The sequence below is a fragment of the Chlamydotis macqueenii genome, chromosome 1, assembly GCF_036417535.1.
Source record: "Chlamydotis macqueenii isolate bChlMac1 chromosome 1, bChlMac1.mat, whole genome shotgun sequence".
In the NCBI taxonomy this organism is placed as follows: Eukaryota; Metazoa; Chordata; class Aves; order Otidiformes; family Otididae; genus Chlamydotis; species Chlamydotis macqueenii.
The window spans coordinates 27,335,778-27,355,287 of NC_141556.1; the positions used below are offsets into that span (position 1 = coordinate 27,335,778).

General features: G+C 40.2%; 1 protein-coding gene across 2 annotated transcripts in view; it reads right to left on the reverse strand.

Moving 5' to 3' along the window:
- The window catches only part of MET (MET proto-oncogene, receptor tyrosine kinase), a 70,646-nt gene that overhangs the window by 19,116 nt on the left and 32,020 nt on the right, over window positions 1–19,510 (reverse strand). For both annotated transcript variants that reach the window (XM_086747540.1, XM_010120554.2), the window contains exons 5-10: window positions 17,295–17,455; window positions 16,006–16,108; window positions 15,655–15,791; window positions 12,587–12,751; window positions 11,619–11,718; window positions 2,735–2,953 (exon numbers count right to left, since the gene is read on the reverse strand). In XM_086747540.1, coding sequence (XP_086603666.1) covers window positions 2,735–2,953; window positions 11,619–11,718; window positions 12,587–12,751; window positions 15,655–15,791; window positions 16,006–16,108; window positions 17,295–17,455 — 885 coding nt within the window. The remainder of the gene's footprint in view (window positions 1–2,734; window positions 2,954–11,618; window positions 11,719–12,586; window positions 12,752–15,654; window positions 15,792–16,005; window positions 16,109–17,294; window positions 17,456–19,510) is intronic.

A 19,510-nucleotide genomic window follows, 5' to 3' on the forward strand; every position in this document is an offset into this window, starting at 1 on the left:
GTGTGTATTTTCGAATGCGGGTACGGGGCGAGGGAAAAGTGTTGCCAATATGGCTTGTAATGATCTTTTGGCTCCCGACTATAATTTCTGGAAGTCGCCTCAGTGTTTTGATAGAAGCATCCCACTATAACTAATTCTATTTAGAGGAAGATGTTAAATTGGTGCTTGTTCATGCTTTGTTCTAGGAGGCCAGCTTTCACTAATATTATTCTTCAGCTGCTTGTGAGGAAATAACCAGAGCATTAGGCTTAGGTAGACATCTGCCTTGGGTGCCGTGACTACAGGTGACATCAATACTACAAAATTGTGACTTTGGTCAGTTGTCAGTGGGACAGTCCTCAGCCAGCGTTTCTCATCTGAATGGCTTCTTCCCAGTGATAAACAGCACTAGGGAATTCTCCTTCAGAGAGAATAAAAGGTTCAAGAGTAGAAGAAAGTAAAAAAACCAACTAGTATTTAACCCTCAGTGTCTGAGAAGATTATGGAGCAAGTCTTCATGGAAGCATTTCCAGGCAGAGGAAGGACAAGAATGCAATTGGGAACAACCACCACAGGTTTCCCAAGGGTAGATTTTGCCTGAGCAGCTTGATTACCTTCTGTGCAGAGATGACTGGCTCTGTAGATGAAGAGAGAGCACTGGACAATATTTACCTTAATTTTAGCAAGATTTACAATACAATCTCTCCTAGCAATGAAAGCAAATTGGGATGATATGGACTGGACAAGTGGACTATAAGGTGGATGAAAAATTGACTGGCTATCAGCTCAGATCTTAGAAGCCTAACAAGTGGAATCCATCAGTGGCTGATACTGGGACAAATACTGCTTACAACTTTTATTGACAACCTGGACAAAGGGATAGGATGCACCGTCCTTGCGCTTTCAGATGACAAATTTAGGAAAATGACTGATATACTGGACCACAAGGTGAAATGAGACAGCAGTGTGTCGTAGTGATGAAGGTTCAGCACATACTTTTGCATCAGCAAAGCCAGTAGATCGAAGGTGTTGCTCTCCTCTGCTCAGCACTTGTGAGATCCTGCCTGGAGAACTGTGTTGAGTTTTGAACCCCACAGAACAAGAGAGATACTTACAAACTGGATGAAGTACAGCAGAGGGCCACTGAGCTAGGAAGAGAGCTGAAGCACAGGATGCACAATGCAGGACCAGTGGAGCTGATTTTTTCTAAGCTGTAAAATCTCCATTCTTTAAGGTTTTTAAAACTCATCTAGAAAAGGCCATAGGCAACCTGACCTAATTTTTATCTTAGCTCTGTTTTGAGCAAGGGGATAAGACTACAAAGACCTCCAGAGGTTCCTTGCAATCTAAGTTATTCCATGGTTCTTCTCAAATTGGTCTTCTTTCCAACTGGTTGATACGCATGACCTAGAAAACACTGGAAAACACTGCTGTAACTGCACAGAGGCACTGAGCCATGCAGCAGCTATATATTCCCAGTTCTCAGTTGACCTACACATCAGAACTCTTTCTAGCATTTCTCCATAACTAAACAGGAGAATTGCTCTGCATTGAGGAAGGGGTGATTGTATGGTCACAAGTTCCTAGTAGAAAAACGAAACAAACAAACAAAAAAATCCCAGATTGATTATTCTCTGGAATTTTCCTAAAACACTTTGTGGAGACACATCAATACTCAGAGAGTTTGACTGGAAGCCAGCATGGCTGACAGAGGCTCTGAGGTAACTCCCTCTGATTTCCTGCAGCTCAGGAGCTAGCCCACTGGACCATCTTGGAGTCAAAGACCTCAGGGCTTCCAGATTTCATAGCTGTCACAGGGAAAAGGAGTTTTGGCTTACAGAGCTATGCAGCAGCTACACAAAGAGATGACCCCAGCATTAGGGCTGATTCTCTTCCATAAAGCATTTTTAATAGATTATATTCTATATAAATTATAGATATTCTATACAAATTACATGTACATAATAATAAATTTTCATAAACTTAATTGTAAATTAGAAGTATGTGTATTTATACTCTTTCTATTTGATACTCTAACTCAGAAAAGCACTAGATTTCAAGAAATCTGTCTCTTGCAGAATGGATTTAACTTTTTCTACAGCACTCTAGTAGAGAGTGGCCTGTGCCTGCAAGGGCCCTGAATTCTGAAGAGATGTTTCTTGGTGCTGTGGAGGCTATTCTCAGTGCTCCTTTAACAGGCACTCAGCATCAACTTTGCATTTCTCATGGATCTGTAAATATTTATGCTACAGTGGTGGCTGATCCTCATGAGTGACTTTGAGCACAGGCCAGCGTTTACCTCAGCTCCAGAGAGCCAAAGCCGCTAGGCCACTTTCTAAAGGCAATGCCACATCTTTTGTGAGCAAGGACACACACACACAAAAAAGTAAGAGCTGAGACTCAAGCGCAGATTGTACACTTCAGTTTCTGGGCTGCTGGCCATGTTTAATCCTGAACTGGTGACGCAGCTCATCACAATTGGAAGCTGACGCAGCGTGGTCCTGCCACGAGCATGAGGAAAGCCCCTCTCCCACCGCACCTCATGCTAACAACCACCCTGGTATATCTTTGTTTTCAGCTCTGCATCTTTTAAGTTGTGACACCTGGAGGCTCAGGTGAATGCAGTACTGAACACACTGCTGTCTCTGCCCTCCCTTCCTTGGGGCTTCTTTTATTTCATCAAAATGTCTGTTCCATGCTACGCTGCTGATGTGCGCTTGCAAATAATTGAAAAATTTACTTCAACATTTCTTACCTTAATTTCCAGAACGTTTTGGTTGCCTCTTGACATGAACACTGGCTTTTCAAAATGCTTAAATACAGGATTATTCACATAATCAAAATCAAAGTACAAAGAGCTGACACCATCAAAAATAAAGAACACTTTGGTTACAAAGGGTGGTTGAAGATTGAAGGCTTTCAGTGAAGGAGTTGTACAGCAGATTATCTCTGAGCTAGAGCGGTGGCTACATGCCTATAAGAAAGAAAGAAAGAAAGAAAGAAGTAATTGGAGTAAGTATGTGCATAGGAAGTCACTGATGAACGTGACTGTTCTTTAACAATACACATATATTGAAAAAATAAACACCAGCGGTCTCGTTCTTCTTTACCCAAAGCAAAATCCTGATCAGTGCTATACTGCATTTATTTAGAGCTGGGAGAAAAGTATAAAAACTTCGTGTCAATGGTGTTTGCACTCTTGTTGAGGAAATGTTCAAGTAAACAAGCTTCCTGGCCCGATTGTTCACAGCATTTTTAAAGTAAATATTTTGCAGATAATTAATGGAAAATTGTTTCCAAAGCCAAGGACCATCAGCAGGCTAGTCTGATGTACTGAGCAGCCATAGTTCAGCTTACCCAGCCTATGTCAGAGTAACTGCCACATGGATTTCTCTTCCTTTTTTACGACCAAAGCAATAGCAAGGGACCAAAGGAGAAGGTAAAAGCAGGGCCAGTGAATCTGACTGAAACACGGGAAACCAGAAGTAAAGCACCGTTTACACACAGCGTAGCTAACTCGCTATGTTTCCAGAGAGGCACTACGGATGCACTGTGAGAAAGCACTTTAGAGCAAAACCACCATGCGATTCCAGGCCAAGAAAACTCAGCAAAGTGTGTCTTCTTTCTAAAAATGGATGTGTAAGGCCCCAGATGTGTGGTATTCGGTGCTGACGTGTCAAGCAAGTCCCTCCTGGGAGTGTTGACTGTGGGACATCACGCTGTATCTTGGACCAACGAGGATGAGATGTTTGCCTCTCACTGAAATGCTGGAGCTGCCTGACAACAGGCCTGAAGCCACACTTGCCCCTCACTCTCTCGTTACTCCTTGTGAGGATCTGCTCTGGAGGTGCTTCCTGGGGGAAAGCTGATAGCGCATCCCACACTCCAGAAGACCTGCCAGAGCATGCTTTGTGCTGTGGGAGTGTGATCCAGCATGAAATGTCTGGCCAGGGTGCTTCCCCCTCTCTGATACCGCCTTGACGCAGGACTCATGTAACAGGCAAGACGGACTCAGGTCCTTCCTGAAATGATGGCTGTGTTGCAAGCAAGGACAGGGGGACTTGCAGGCAGCCTGATCTGAAGCTGAGTTTAAGCAATTTGCAGGGACTATATGAATCCTTGCAGATGCGATTCATCCAGCCTGCATCCAAACACCTGCGCTGGAGTTGTACAAACTGCCTTTACAGGCAACAGAGGGAAACAGGCTGACCTGGAGTGGGATTAATCTGATCCATTTTAGATAACAGCTTTAATTCGATTAACGGTGCTCTATAAGGGTCAACTTCTCTCTCTTGACTGTGAAGGTTTCTACATGACTAATTTTATTATCATGTCAGCAGCACATCTACAGGCATCGATGGGAGGCACAGTGGGTGCTGGGCAGCATCACGCAAACGGCAGAGTGGCTTGTTTGTGACTCTGTCGTGTACTCCCTTCACCGTGCTTCCCTTCCACACTGCCTTGAAGGACTTCTAGCACAAACAGCAGCTCCACAGAAGTATTTCTCTTCCAACTGTATAAACCTTCTGTAAGTTGTTCTCTGTACATTATGCTCTGACAGCAGAGATTACACTTTTTTTTTTTTAAATAATAAATAGAGTGGCTGACATGTGCCCTGGTATAAATGGAACCTGGCTCCTAGTCATCATAAATCTCACATTTGTTCTACAAGAAATTTCCCTGTAAAACCAACAGTGCTGTTGAATACCTTTGTGCATCTAGAGAAGGCCAAAAATATATATTTTTCTGTTTTGTTTTTCAAATTAAGTTGATTCTCATTACAAAATGCTGCCTGAAGGAGCTGTGAAATTAGTTTAAATTTGTCTCTAATATGCTAAATTAATGCAATGTAATTTTGCTGTTTCAAATCAGTGACATAACCGTTCAAGCTATATCAGTTACATACTCACATTAGCTGAAAAGTGAGATTAAATTAGCTATCTACAAATCAGAACTTTTTCTTATCACCACAACAATTCATATTTCTGTGCATAATATCACAGATCTGACAGTGGAAACATTTTCAAGGCTCTGAACCTGAGTTTTAGAGCTCTACTATAAGGGTTACATGTCTGTGAGCTGTGAGTTCGGCACTCAGTTAAATAACTTGGTGCAGCTCTCAGTGATGCTAATGGGACTTGCACCCATGTATCTAACAGTTCATTTAGATTCCTAGCACAAATTCAGAAATATTTGTGCAACCCCCATTACAACAATGTAAACTGTGGGACACAAGACAAGGCAGAATTTTGCTCCATTTGCTTACAGTATTCGACTGTTCTTCCTCTTTTGAATACCTTTTTATACACCATTGACTGTATCTCAGGCTTTGTTATATCACACGGATCTAGAAATTCATTTGAATCAGTGTGATAATAATAAGACGCATCATTAGTATAACAGATGATCAAGCCATAATTTTCCATGATATATGAATATTCGTGAGGTTATCTATCATATTGTGTAGATTTTAAAAGGGATTACTAAAATATATATAATTATAAAAACAAATATGTCCCAAGTAATCATTATATTTATTTGATTAATGTAAATTCATTAGACTTTTTATCTACTGTAGAGCAGTGATGTCCCTTAAATGAATAGCAGTGGTATTCGTAACTTTGTTTGTGGCTATCTATTAGAATCAGATACTTTACTTTATCAGGCTCGTCTCTGAAGAGGAAGCTTTCAGAAAATGATAAAAATCTAATAATACTCTTTGGAGAGGATGCAATGTGACTGATTGGTAAGGTCAAGAAAAATCTTATTTGCAATGCCCTTATTGGTACATGATTTGACATGACATTTTTACCTTGAAATTGGTTTTAGCAATTGAAGAATATGACGGTTTAGTTTTCAAGAAATATTGGATTGAGGATCTATAAGAAAAAACCCTAATTCAATCTATTGCCTTCTCAATTAAGATACTGCCTATCACCCAGCACCTTTAACTTTTATTTAATTAGGCTTTAAAGTACATTCACTTTAAAAGCTAAGCCTACATTATTCTTGTGACTATAATCTACATCTGAAGACAATAAGGAAGAAAAGATGTAAAAATTATGGAGCATTTCACAAGCATAAGTAAATACTATACCCCAAAGGGAATAATAATCCATTATACAATGCATATGACTCACCACTTAAAGGTATGTATTCTTGTTTCATTTGTAAAATATGATCCCTGAGGCAATTATTTCAAACCTGACCTATACAGAATTTGAACTTCGGTGCCCAATTCAATTTTTTTTTCATCTGACAGAACAACAGGAAAAGTCTGAGGGAGGATCTCTGAGCCCCAAGAGGTCTCCCAGCAGCTGACCCAGATAAGAGAGGGACTGTTGGATGTGTATTACAGGATCTGTAGCAGTCAGAAGAGAGAAAAGGGCCATTTTGTCCTTTCATAAAAAGTAAACTTTTGGAGTTACAGTGAGGAATGAAAGATGAATGAGGTTAAAGACAGACTGGGAGACTCCCTAATCATCTTTGCCAAAGGATGATTTCTCAATTGAAAGAGATGAGAATTCAGGTCTGACTTGGGAAAAGCTCATTCAGAAGGCTTTTCTGTGTAGATGAGAAACTGAGCAGTGACATTCAAGCAGGGTATCTTGAAGATTTTTCGGAGAACTCATTGGCTTTTGCTGCCATTTCAGGCAGTGCAATGAATGGCCCTAATGGATCGGTAGCATTTTTATTCTAGTTATCTTCTTGGATTAAGGCATGGGAGATGATACTTTCAGTCTATCAGATCATTGGAATAGAAGGTACAGTAAAACATCTCCTGCTCCTGGGACTGAGAGCCAGCCCTTCACACAACATGACCAATACTGACTGGCAGTCTAAATTCCTCCCTGGGCTTGGGATGGTCAGTGTACCCACTAGAACCACATCCCTGGCATTCTGGTGATTTCACAGCGTGAGCTTTTCTGTGACACCTCCTGCTGCACTCTTTCCTTGGGAGGAGATATGCATGAGCTACAGATCCAGCACAGAAAGAAAGGCCACTGGTTCCCCTTCATGAGGGAAACTCTTTGTTGGGCTTCTGTGGCAGCTTTTTGCCACAGAGTCAACACAGATAGAGGATCCAACTCTGAGTGTCTTTGGATAGGTAGTCAGGAGTATCTTCGATAATCACATGCTCACCATCCACAATTTCCAGGGAATTTCTTCTATTATTTAATAAATCTAAGGTAGACACTCACAGGTGAATTCTAGGTATTTTGAGTATGGATTGTTCACGGACTTGTAAACGCCGAAAGAACTTCAGGGTATTTTAAAATTCTCCTGTAACACAGCAGGAAATGACATCTAGCAGGTAACAATTAAGAAATGCTAAAGATCATTCAAGACACTACTTACTGAAGAGAAAGTTAAAAGTCTGTGGAAACAGATGATCCTTCATAGCTACAGGGTCAGTTGTTGAAGGTCATCCATTAAAAGGTGCTTCTCCCTAATTTTGCAACCTTGCATATCTTGGGACATTGATGGTTAGAAGATATTAAGCAGTGCGAATATACACACAAATTAGTTAATGGATGGAATATTAAAACTACTACAGCAAAGAATCTACAAATAACCACTTGTTCTCTATTGGGCAATTAATGCAAGGTACAGGCTTTCAAAGATAAAATATTGGCTTCAAGTGCTTTAGAAACAGAAGAATCATCTAGCACAACTTATAGGAGAGGTTAGAAGACACTTATTTTGTAATCAAGCTCCTGATGAAACACCATTCCAAACTGTGCAAAGCTTTTTTACAGGCACAATGCAAATGAAAGGAAGGAATGAGCTGCTTCTCTCCTTGTGCACCTGACATAGGAACTGGATGTGTGAGCAGAAGTGAGAGGGTTTGCGTATCCTTATGCTTTATCTAGAGCTGTCAGGAATTTATGCAGCACTGCCTAAATTCTTATTTTTCGTTTCTAGTCAGAACAAATGGTCAAAAGAACTCATGAAATAGAAATGAAAAAGAAACACATTGCAAATATTGAAACATGTGATTCAATAACTCTAGAATGTTTTTTTCAGTTGTTGAAATACCAAATTCAAAGAAGGCAAAATATATTATTTTGATAGTGTTAATATAGAATGTAATATAAACACAACTAGTATGAACACAGTATTGAATAATTTTAAGGAAATTTACATAAATATGAAATGAAAATTATAAAATTGAAGCAAGGCATTTCTGCCTTATAGAAGAAAAAGTTTCAGAAATACTGAATCTCAAACATGAAAGCTGAAAAGCTCAGCTTCAATGTTTCTTCTATAGGAGGCTGGCATATTGCCCCCAGGACTTTTCAGTCTCAGTGAAACTGCATTTCTTATGCAGAGTTGTTCCAGAAAAAACTCTTTTACCAATTGTACTTCTCATCACTTCCACCTGGATGGAAAGAAAAAGGGAGAGGAGAGCAAATGCCCCAGGGCGCATCTGCTGGCTCTGCTCCCTGAGGCTTTGGGATGCAGAGCATCCCCAACAGCTCCTGCTGCTTACAGAAGTGACCCTCCACTCACACTGTGACTCCATCAGGGCTCTAGGCCACAATTAAGCCTCAGGGAGTGAATTAAGGGTCTGGGGGCAGATAGCAGACTGGAAAAGGTGTGATCGCTTTTAAACTGGGCACGACCAGTTTTAGGCAAATGGGAGAAGATCTGGGAGGTCACAGAAAGAATAAACAGAGCCCTAGGAAACAACACTTCTCCGGAGAATTTGGAGCGGTTTGGTTTGTTTTAACTGGAAAAGAAAAAGGCTGAATCATAACGTACTGCAAATATGTAAAATTAGCAGGAGAGACTGGTAATCTGTTGTTTGTCTCCACTGAGGGTTAAATAAGAAGACAGCTAATTAGCAGCCAGGATTTGGGTTAATTATTAGACAGAAGTATTTCCAAACCACTAGGTAAGCAGGTAGAGCAGCTCTCTCCAAAGCTTGCTTAAGAAAAGTTGTGAAATTTCTTTCACAAGGAGCTTTAATAACAGCCTAGACAAATATCTGTCAGGCAGCGGTCTGGGTACATTTGCTCCTGCCGCAGGGAAGCGGGCCAGGCTAGGTCTTTGTGGTCCCTCCCAGCTGTACTTTCCTTTGATGCTCTGGGATGTGTTTCAGGGCTGGCTTTGGTTTTCCCAAGAGCCAGAGTTTCTGAATGCTGACAGAAGCAGCTTCTTGGAGGAGGCTGGTGAGAGAAAAGTGAAAAGAAAAAGGGCTTAAATAACAATTTAAAAAAATGACTCAGTTAGCTCTCCTCTCCCAAACTAAGGAAGCAAAAGGATATATAACCTCAGCTATGGGACGTCCTGATCATTTTGGTTTGTATTGTATGATTTGTCTGGATTTGGTCTACTCAGAACACAACCTGTTTTCTTCTTTATAAACAAGATAGCTGGTCATTGCAGTGCTCTGAATCCCTGCTGGAAATAGTTCCTCATTGTTGTGTATTTTTGTAAAGACTGGATGAAAGTTTGTTTTTTTGGCATATCGCTCATGCATAGGGCCCAGAATCTCCAGCGCAGGATGGGGCAGGCTGCAGCCATAGGCATCCTCTGCCAGCACTTTCCTCAGTTACACAGTGCAATCTTGTTTTGACACTTATAAATCTTCCCCTTCTCCCTGAGAACTAATATCCTTCCTTGAGAAATAAGCTTGAGGTAAAGACTAGTGGCAGAACAAATGGTGAGCAGAGCTGCCCGGCCACAGAGGCAGGGAAAGCCACTGAGTGCCAAAAGCCTTTAATTTCAGTAGACCAAAATATATTGCTTGGGCAGTGTCAAAGTATAAAACACTCTGGTTTATAATCTGTTTGATGTTATATTCCACCCTTTGTGCAGGGAGAATGAACTTGTGTACAGTTGCTTTTACACTGGGGCAGATTCTTAGAGATCAGCAGTGGCAAGGGACAGATGTCCTCAAGGAAAAGGAGGGTCAGACCTGCCGCTTCTTGTGTGCTGGCAAATATCACACACACTGCAAGGTATGAAAAGGAAAAGAATAAGGGCGATAATTCTGACTGTCTATGTCCATGTCTTTTTTCAACAGCAGGTTAAAAGGCAGGATAGCAGCAAACCTCTGCTCAAAGGAGAAGCTGCTGCCCAATATTTGGGGGAGAGAGTAAACTCCACAGTGTTCATTGCCTGGAGTTGCCAGTCACTTTTGGACCGTGGATTTAGTTCTTTAAAACTTCCGATCCTTTCAAATCTACTCAAATTCTGAGGAAGTCCTGAATATTTGACAAGAAAGGTATGCAGAATTAGGGCCTGAAGAGAAGCAATGTTGCATGTTCTCCCAGGGAACAGAGAAAGTATGCAAATGATCTTTACTTCGAAAGAAAGACTGTTCAAATCCATACAAAGCAAAATCTAAAGAGCTGATTGCAGCAATGGTCTTTTATTTGGAAATCCTTTGTACTTAGAAATAATTATGCCCCCATTACTCAAACTCTAATAAATTTTTAGTTTGGTTGATTTCACTGAAATGTTTTGCTTTCCGACTCATGGGTAAAGTGTCTTTTTGAGAACATTGAACACCATGTTTCATTGCAGGGGTACTGATTTTCAGATTAAAATCTGAACCCATTAAATTACAAGTCATGACTACACCCAGCTGAAAATCAGGTCCCGACACCCATAATGTACAAATTAGAATAATGAAGAATATTATGACCTTGAAGCCATAAAGGACTGCAAATTTGCAGACATACTGTTTAAAATGCTTTGAGCACACCTAGGTCTAATACTTAGAATTCAATTCAGGAAATAGTGTATGATGATCATCAGAAAGAAGCTGAGAATATGAGCAGTAACGCAGCATGTCATAAAGAGTGTAGGTCAGTTTAGCTTCAGTTAGGCTAAACAGACCTTACAGGATAAGAAAATGCACGACAGATGTGTAGGCAAAAGCTTAAAGGAAACAGTTCCATTACAACTAGCCAATAAATGTCATATTTGCCTTATAAAAATGAAAGTAGATAACATATTCATATCTGAACACCTTTTTTTAGATTTAGACACTGTGTATTATCAGCTCAGGCAACAAAAGAAGCTCAGATCCCTCACTGACCTGTTTATGCAGAGGCACCCAACTGCAAAAATCCAAACCTCTCTTAAAACTTAGTTGGTGAACTTTGATAAGTTAGGAAAGATTTGTCCGAGTAGGTAATTTGGCAATCAGAAACTTTTAAAAAAAATATTTGCTTTTGATTTTACGTTTACTTTTACTCTTTCTTTGATGCTTGTTCCATTTTCTTTTATATCCACAGTGAGCATTTGAATATATTTCCTACCTATCACAGTAGCACTTGAACTTGCCATGCAATCTGACTTACCTGTATTGCATTGTTCTGTGTTTAGTCACTGAATTTGCATTGTTAAGTTGCAATATAAAAGTCTTGTTATCAGATACTGTAACAGCCTTATTTATTTGGAAGAGGTTCCTTGGAAACTGTTGTTCTACCCCCAGCTTAATTTCAAATTTGTTGTTGAGTTTTGCCTATGCAGTGGAAACAATCTGTGCAGAAAACACCAAAATGTTGGTGGAAGCCCCAAAGTTTCAAGGCAAAAATCAAAGTATTTTGATTGAAAATTCCGTGCCATTCACCACATGAAGATGACAAGAAAACAGATTGTCTTCTCCAAGACTGACTCACCACAGAGAAGTTCATTCCCAGTTTAGGCACAGTAATCACCATCTGAGGAAAGCACACTGAGTTCAAGTTGATTCCCTGAGCTGTGATTGTACTTCCACCACTAGGAAAAATTAAAAAATAATTTAAAAAAAAGAAAGATGAGTAGGATAATGATACATCTGCTATGTTAATCTTAATTACAAATTATATTTTACTGTAAATGACAACATAAAACCAGAATTAGGGATATGTGAGATGAATGCAAATACATAGCTCTGAGCAGTGAGATTATTTTTCTGGGAAACAAATTTTACACTTGCTGTAACAACTAATCAAGTATAAGAAAAGAAAAATAATTTTAAAAATTGCGGTATGCCAGGATATCAAACAAATGCATACATTTTAAAGGAGGCTGTATGCTTGTACTTAGCATTTGCTAACTTACTTAACTTATTGCTTTCAGTGATGCTGAAAAAGGTGTCTTTTTTACTGCTGACATTTTTTTGGCAAAGGCAGATGGCTTGGATTAGAGCTACTGAGACCATAAATATGTCACTTAAAAACACACACATGCTACCATACACATATATTCATAATATTTATGTAGCGCTGGATTTAGACTATTTTAAAATCCATTTGCTCTCCTGAGTACCACTGACTTGTCACATTAAATGATTTCCCTCACTAATCAGTGCAATGCCCAGATGCAGCAGACACACTTAGCTGTAGAGTAGGTATCTGAGCAGGACATCACAGGTACGCTCAGCAGCAGCTAGGAGCTAAATCACAGAAAGAAAAGAGGGGCCCTTCTCCCTTCTCCTTCACCTCTGAAAGGAAATGATCTGCCCTCTGCAACGGCACCATAATAGAAGCAATTGGCATGGCAGATAGAGATAAAAATGCAATTTCTTTTGATAGATTGCTGCGCAGTGTAGCCATTCTTCTTTCATTCATTACTTTTCTTATTTCTATAAGAAACTTTTACTCACCTAAGAAAAGATTTGGCTGGATGAATTTTTAAAACAACAGGGTCTTCTCTGTATGTGAAATGACCGCTCGCGTCTCGAATAGCTTCGTCGATTCCCAGACTGACACGATATTCCTGGGGAATTCGTTGTGCCGGAGTGTAGCACTCCACAGAGCTCACCGATACACTGGATGGACAGAAAAAGGCTCGCTTGTCAGCACTGTAGAACATGTACTTGGTTTAAAACACTGTCCATCAGCGAGCTCCAACCCCGCCTAAGGATTCGCTTGTGAAAACACATCATTGATTCCCACACTGGATGATCATATTGCAACACACAAGCATGGCATGAGGTAGAAACAGCAACACTACTGCTTTGGCTCAAAATTCATCTTCGTTTGGTTGACTTGCACCTCGCCTGCTGGAAGGTGTTTCCCCAGTGCTGGCCACAGCCACCTCAGCCCCTGTACCATGCAAAGGCAGCTTCCAGCCTGGAAAATGACAGCATGCTCTGGATTTAAGGAGAATGGCTTGTTCTGCTGTAACCAAGGGATAACAGATTTCTCTTTCCAATCCACAGGATGTACCCTGTGTTAAAAACCTCAAGAAAAGGTGCTGGTGGAGAATGCACCAGCATGTTAGAGATGTCCTGCCCTGGGGGGCACCTGCTGACTCCAGGCGCTGCTGAGGGGCAGGTGGGGGGCAAAGAGAAGGGAGAAGAAGGTGAAAATTCAGGAAGAGCTGGCTTAATTCAGCACAGCAGCAGAGTCTCTAGGGTATTCATCTTTCCATTGCTCTCTCATCCTTGGCCCTGGAAGTCCTCTTCCTGTATCGAGCTCAGTAGCTGAGTGGCAGCAGAGGGGTGAAGGATCCAGAAACCTGAAGCATGTGAAGTGTGGCCGCAGGGACCAGGGCACATCAGAGGCAAGGGTAACAACTGACTGGAGAAGTAAATGTAACTCTACCAGCTGGTTTCAGTGACTTGGACCCAACCACATCCAGAAGCCCTCCAAGTGAGGCCATTCTCAAAGAATCTGAGAGATTGTCTCCAAATGAGACAAAAGGGGTGTTTGCTGCTGCTTCTGAAGCTTTCCAGGAAGTTGGGGTTCACTGTATGCTGTAGGGGTTAGTGATTTCTTAATATGTATCTGGAAGCTTTTTACCATCTTTTAAAGGAAAAAATAAACCTTCAGTCCAGCTGTCCTCAGAACTGAGGAAAGCTGCTGGTTTAGGCAGTGAAATACCAGCCCTGAGAATCTGGCTAAGGCCTGTGTAGAAGTCACCAGACAACTTGGCTGGTGAGAAAGAGGGGTATTGGGGATGCTTGCTTGACAAGCCCCAACTGCGGTTCGATACCTAGAGGTCCACCTGAGTAAAGCAGATGTCTGTCTCTGAGCTGGCTGTCATCTCACCACCACAGTAGGTGTCTCAAATGGATCAGATGAATCATTCCCGAAAGGTTTATATATTTGTTCATTAGTTGACCAGTTGAGATTATGACATCACTAAATGCCACCCTAAACTATTAACTTACCACTAAAAAGAAGTGCTGAAGATCTTTGTAGTGATTAAATATCAGACTTGAATACCTAAATCTCTTTCTTGATTTAGTCAGACTTAGCTGATTTGATCAAAAGCATGAAATAAATCATTTAACAGCAAAGAATAAAATTTGAGTCTGACATTAACTAATAGGCTATTGCATCGCTATGTTCTCTGCAAGTGTGATGTTTCACCACTACAACTTTCCATAATCATTAGGACAGACTCAAATTTTAAAGGAATTGCTGGACATCCTGATCCTGGAACACAATGGGCCAGATTCTGCCTCTGGCTGCAGAGGTGACAATTCTGTTCACTCCAGTGGGAGCAACCCTACGATACCTGAAACTAGGACTAAGAAAGAATTGCGCCATGGTAGAATGGCTACCAAATTCAGAATGCTTGTCTACCTATAGCAGAGAATCTGTGCTTGGTATTTAACATTTATATTCAGCTGGGACTGAAGGCATTTCCACACAGAGCATGTCAAAGTTTCTTGACTGAGCTCCTCCTGGATCCAGTACAGAGCCACAAGAAATTCCGGCTTAATCCTCAAAACAATTTTAGATATACCAGGAAAAGTCCCAAACAGATGCTGCCTCTGGTTTGGAGGCTGTTCACTGATAGCAGAATCATGGAATCATAGCATGGTTTAGGTTGGAAGGGACCTTTAAAGGTCATCTAGTCCAACCCCCCTGCAAGGAGCAGTGATATCTCCAATCAGATCAGGTTGCTCAGAGCTCTGTCCAACCTGGCCTTGAATGTTTCCAGGGATGGGGCATCCAACACTTCTCTGGGCAACCTGTTCCAGTGTTTCACCACTCTCATTGTAAAATTTTTTTCTTTATATGTAGTCTGAATCTGCCTCCCTCTATTTTAAAGCCATTACCCCTTGTCCTATCACAACGGGCCCTGCTGAAGAGTTTGTCCCCATCTTTCTTATAGGCCCCCTTTAGGTACTGGAAGGCCACACTAAGGTCTCCCTGGAGTCTTATCTTCTGCAGGCTGAACAGCCCCAACTCTCTCAGCTTGTCCTCATAGGAGAGGTTCTCCAGCCTAGTATCACAGAAATAGCTGCTCCTGTGCAAAGGATACACATTCCCACACTGGTCAGGTTTCCACCAAAAAAACCCAGTAGGAAACGGTAACCTGCACCCACTGGACACTCCCTGGGACCTGCTGCATGAACAGCAGCTCTTGCTAATATAAGAGAGAGAACTGGGGGGGTCAGTGTGACAAAAATGATGGGAAATCGACAGTTTCTAGTCCATTAGAAGCTGATTTGCTGCTTCGTTATGCAACCTTTTAATGAGGTTAATGAAGGCATTACAGAATAAACAAGTCTTCTAGGGAACCATAGTCCCTTCTAGGAACCTTTCAGACACCCTAAGCTCAGGATGGAATCCAGAACTGAATGTTTATTGCAGTATCAGTTCTCTGATATGTAACATGAGGAAAGGAGAGCAATGCACATTTGTGGGTTTTTTTTTTTTTAACTCCAAGAATTTCAATATTACAGGCATCACTTTTTAGTAAGTACATTATTACCTTTTCAAGGTGCACGGCTTCTCACCGACAAAAATCCTTCTAGATTTTCCACTGTTTAGGTATTTCCCAGATACAGTTAGCAATGTTCCTCCAGATTTGGGGCCATAGGTAGGAGAGATACTTGTTATTACAGGATTCTGAGGAGGGGGTAAAAATAAGAACAGTGGATTTTTAAATTATTTTCAAAATGTGAGGAGGAAGTATCTTAAAACATTTATTAGCATTTATGTGAAGTAATAATAAAGCAAACAGGAATACCGAATTGCCATGCTGGATTGGACTCCTGAGGAATTTCCTTCCAATTAACATTGAAGATAATTTTGACAATAAAGCTTTAATCATAGTGCTTACCACATACGAAAATGTATTGAATGCTGTTTTGCCATGTCCGACAGAAACACTACTGGATATATTAAAACTTGAATTTTTTGCTGCAGGAACTGTGCATTCCAGCCTTTGTAAAACAAGGAAAAAGATGGGATTACATTTTTTTTCTGGCTTGAATTTTTGTATTAAAATAGAACCACTTCAAACTCATAATAATGGAGGATCCATACTAAACAAATCATCAATCTATGCACGCCAAGGACATTTCAGAAATAACAGCTGTGGTCATCTTCTTTAATACTAAATACAAACACTGTGGTGTTTATACTTGGTCAGAGAAAATAATTTTAGTAAATCAAATAAATTTCAGAAAAAAAGAAGCAAGCTAGAGAAAACAAATACCTCCCATTCAATGGCTGAGTTGATTTTTGGAATTTTCCTTTAGTGCCATATTTTGTCAGACATTAGGATTAGAAAAAAATGCATCATATACACAAGTTTGTTGTATAAGTTTAAATATTATCAAAAATTAAACTTGAACTTTTGTGGCAGCATATGTCAATGTATGACATTACGTTTACACAGTCTCATATATGAGCTAGTCTCATTGTGTTTGCATTAAGACTGTTCAGAATAGCAGTTAGGAGAGTGCTTAGAACTTCTGGAGGGTGATCTTTTTGCTGCTAGATATATGAATAGGGAAGCTGTGCCGTGATATGCACATTGCTTTGGTAGCAGATAGTCATATGCTTTGAACTGAGACAGGATATTCATTGAGCTTCCTATTTCTCCGAGATAACAAGTGGAATAACCTCTGCGTTAAAGTCACACCATTATCCCACTGTCTCAAATACTTATTTCTGAGGAGGAGGAGGAGAGGTGCAGCTGAAGGTCATAAGCCTTTGGATGACGAAATACCCGCATCTTCTCACATTTCTCTCCAGCAGCTTCACAGATCAGGAAGACGGAGGTGACATAACTGAGCCCAGCAGGATCCTGGCCAAAGGAACCTGCCTCCTTTTCAAACCCTTGAATAGTTTTGTTCTTGCCAGCTCCCACAGATGTTGAACAGCATTTTGCAGACAAGCCAGAAAAAAGCTGCTGCAGGAGCTGTCGGCATTAACTAGATTTATCTGATCTCCATTTCGAGCACTTTTTTTCTTGGGGAACTTATCAAACCAAGGGATTGTTTCCTGTTTAAAATTTCAGAATGTGACATGACACTTACAGATTGAATGTTTATATTGTAAAAAAAATTTATACCACATAAAGAACATATGTATAAAAGGAAATTAATATTTTAGGTTTCTTACTTGTTTTTGTTGCTAGATTTTGCTTCCAGAGCACAAATTTGTCCTCCGATATGGACTACTGTATTTTTTAACTCAAATCTATTGTTTTTGCTGAATCCAAAGTCCCATCCACACAGTGTTAGTTTTGTCCCGCCTTCTAAGGGAGCGCTGCTTGGGAGAATCTGTTAAAAAAATATTGTGCTAGTTACATCAGGTTTCCTTAAACTTCAAATGGAGTTAAAGAATGTGCAAAGGAATAATTTTAGAAAAGCATTTCTTCTGGTAGACTATGTCCTGCCATTCATCTTAATTGTTCTTCACCTTTCATTTGTCACATTATGAGCTTTCTCTGACAGTAGAAATAAATAACAAAACCTATACTAGAAAGCTTTGAAGGATAGTGTTTAGGGGCACTGAACAAGCTGTGCATTGTAATAGACTTTTAAGTCCTGCCGTTCTTGTCTTTCACATCTTATTTCTGGCATGTTAAACTTACAATGTACTTGTTTTGTTAGAAGCTGAATGCTGAACACAAAAGAGCCCCAAAATGACCATTTTTTTTGTCAGCTCCATGAAAGTCAGGTTCAGAGTGAAGTAGCTTCAAAGACACCATAATCCGATATCGCGTTGGCTGTGATAAAGTCAACGTGACTTCTGCTATTCTTTCTTTAATTCTTTTACATTTGGTCACCTCTAATTCCGAGTTAAAAATAAACTACCCCTCAGAAACACAGAGACAATCTACAAAGGAAATGTTTTTTTTTCAGTATATTGTAAATTGTCCTGTAAAATATAACAATGGTGGGAAAAACGTAGAAACACTATAGAAAGCTTACAAAACTCAGTAAAAGTACTGATCAGTACTGCTAGTTAAAAAAAAAAAAAAAGACATTGGTTCAGGGTTTATGGGGGCTTTTAAGAATACTGCATAATTCTCAAACATACCAGTACCACTGGACAAACAACAGAGAACGAAAGACTGAATTTACACTTGTGGTCATAGTGCCTAAATGTCTTAGACTTAATGCTTTAGCGATAGTAATTTTGCCCCTAAAATGCAATACAGCTGTGCCTTTCAAAGGACTCTACTTAATTTTCAAGCTGAAAGGAAAGTGTTTGAGAGATACTTGGCTACTATTTCATCTGGAAATCCAGTAAGACAGCACATTTCTTTTCAGCTTTCTTGTAACTGTGCTTCAAGACTCTCACAAATGAACTATTGTAGATAGAAAGGCAGTTGAAGAATACTTCAAAAGAATTATACCATATATTCTATATAAGGAAATTTACTGCCCCCATTAGAAATCAGACAAAGAGTCTGATCTAAAATGCACTGAAGCCAGTAGGAATCTTTCCTGTTTTAATGAGCTTTGAATCAGCTCTCAATGAGCAAAGAAGAGGGAACCTATGCAGGAATGGTACTTTTGCACAAATCCTGTGAAAAAAGGGTGATGCTTTCACAGCCCCCTGACATACAACACTGCACCTAAGATTGTGGAGCAGTACTGTACCCTGTGGAGCCTGTGCTATTCCCAGGTTTAACTTTCTCTTATCTCTTTGTTTTTTTTTTGTCCGAAATCTGGATTGACTTCTGATCCTAGTTTCCCACTCTGCTTAATATCTCAGCGCACTATTTTTGGAGTAACAAAACCCTAGCAGAAACTGAAATTGCTCTGTGGGGGTACAGGATGTCTTGATGTTTTGTACAATAATGCATTGATGTCTGGCATTTGAAGAGTTTGAAATGTAATCCATAAGTCAGCAAAATAAGGGTGTTAAAATCAGGCTTCACAAAGCCATACAGAGGGAAAACCAAAGGCACTTGACTGGTTTTGAGTTGATCTTGTCTGCCAAAAGAGACTTGTGATAGCAGCCCATGTGCCTTAATTGAGGGAGAGTAAAAGTATTTACTACATTCTGCCAGCAAATTTAGGAGGCAAGACTTCTAAGTAGACAGCAAAAAATAAAGCAAATCTTAAACTTTTGTATTTAAGTTCTGCACAAGTGCTTCTAGAGTGTTTTTATTCATCTTTGGTTTTTTTCCATTTGTTCTGTATCATGAAACCTCTGAAAGTCAAATGTGGTTTCCCAGACTTGTTCTTGGGAGAGTCGAGGGGAATGAACAGTGAACCTTCTGGACTTTGAACTGAGGTATACGTAGGCATCTTCTGTGTACTTACATCGAGCAGGTAGTTACAGGAAGTAAGCAAAACCCAAGCATAAATGCTATGAAATTC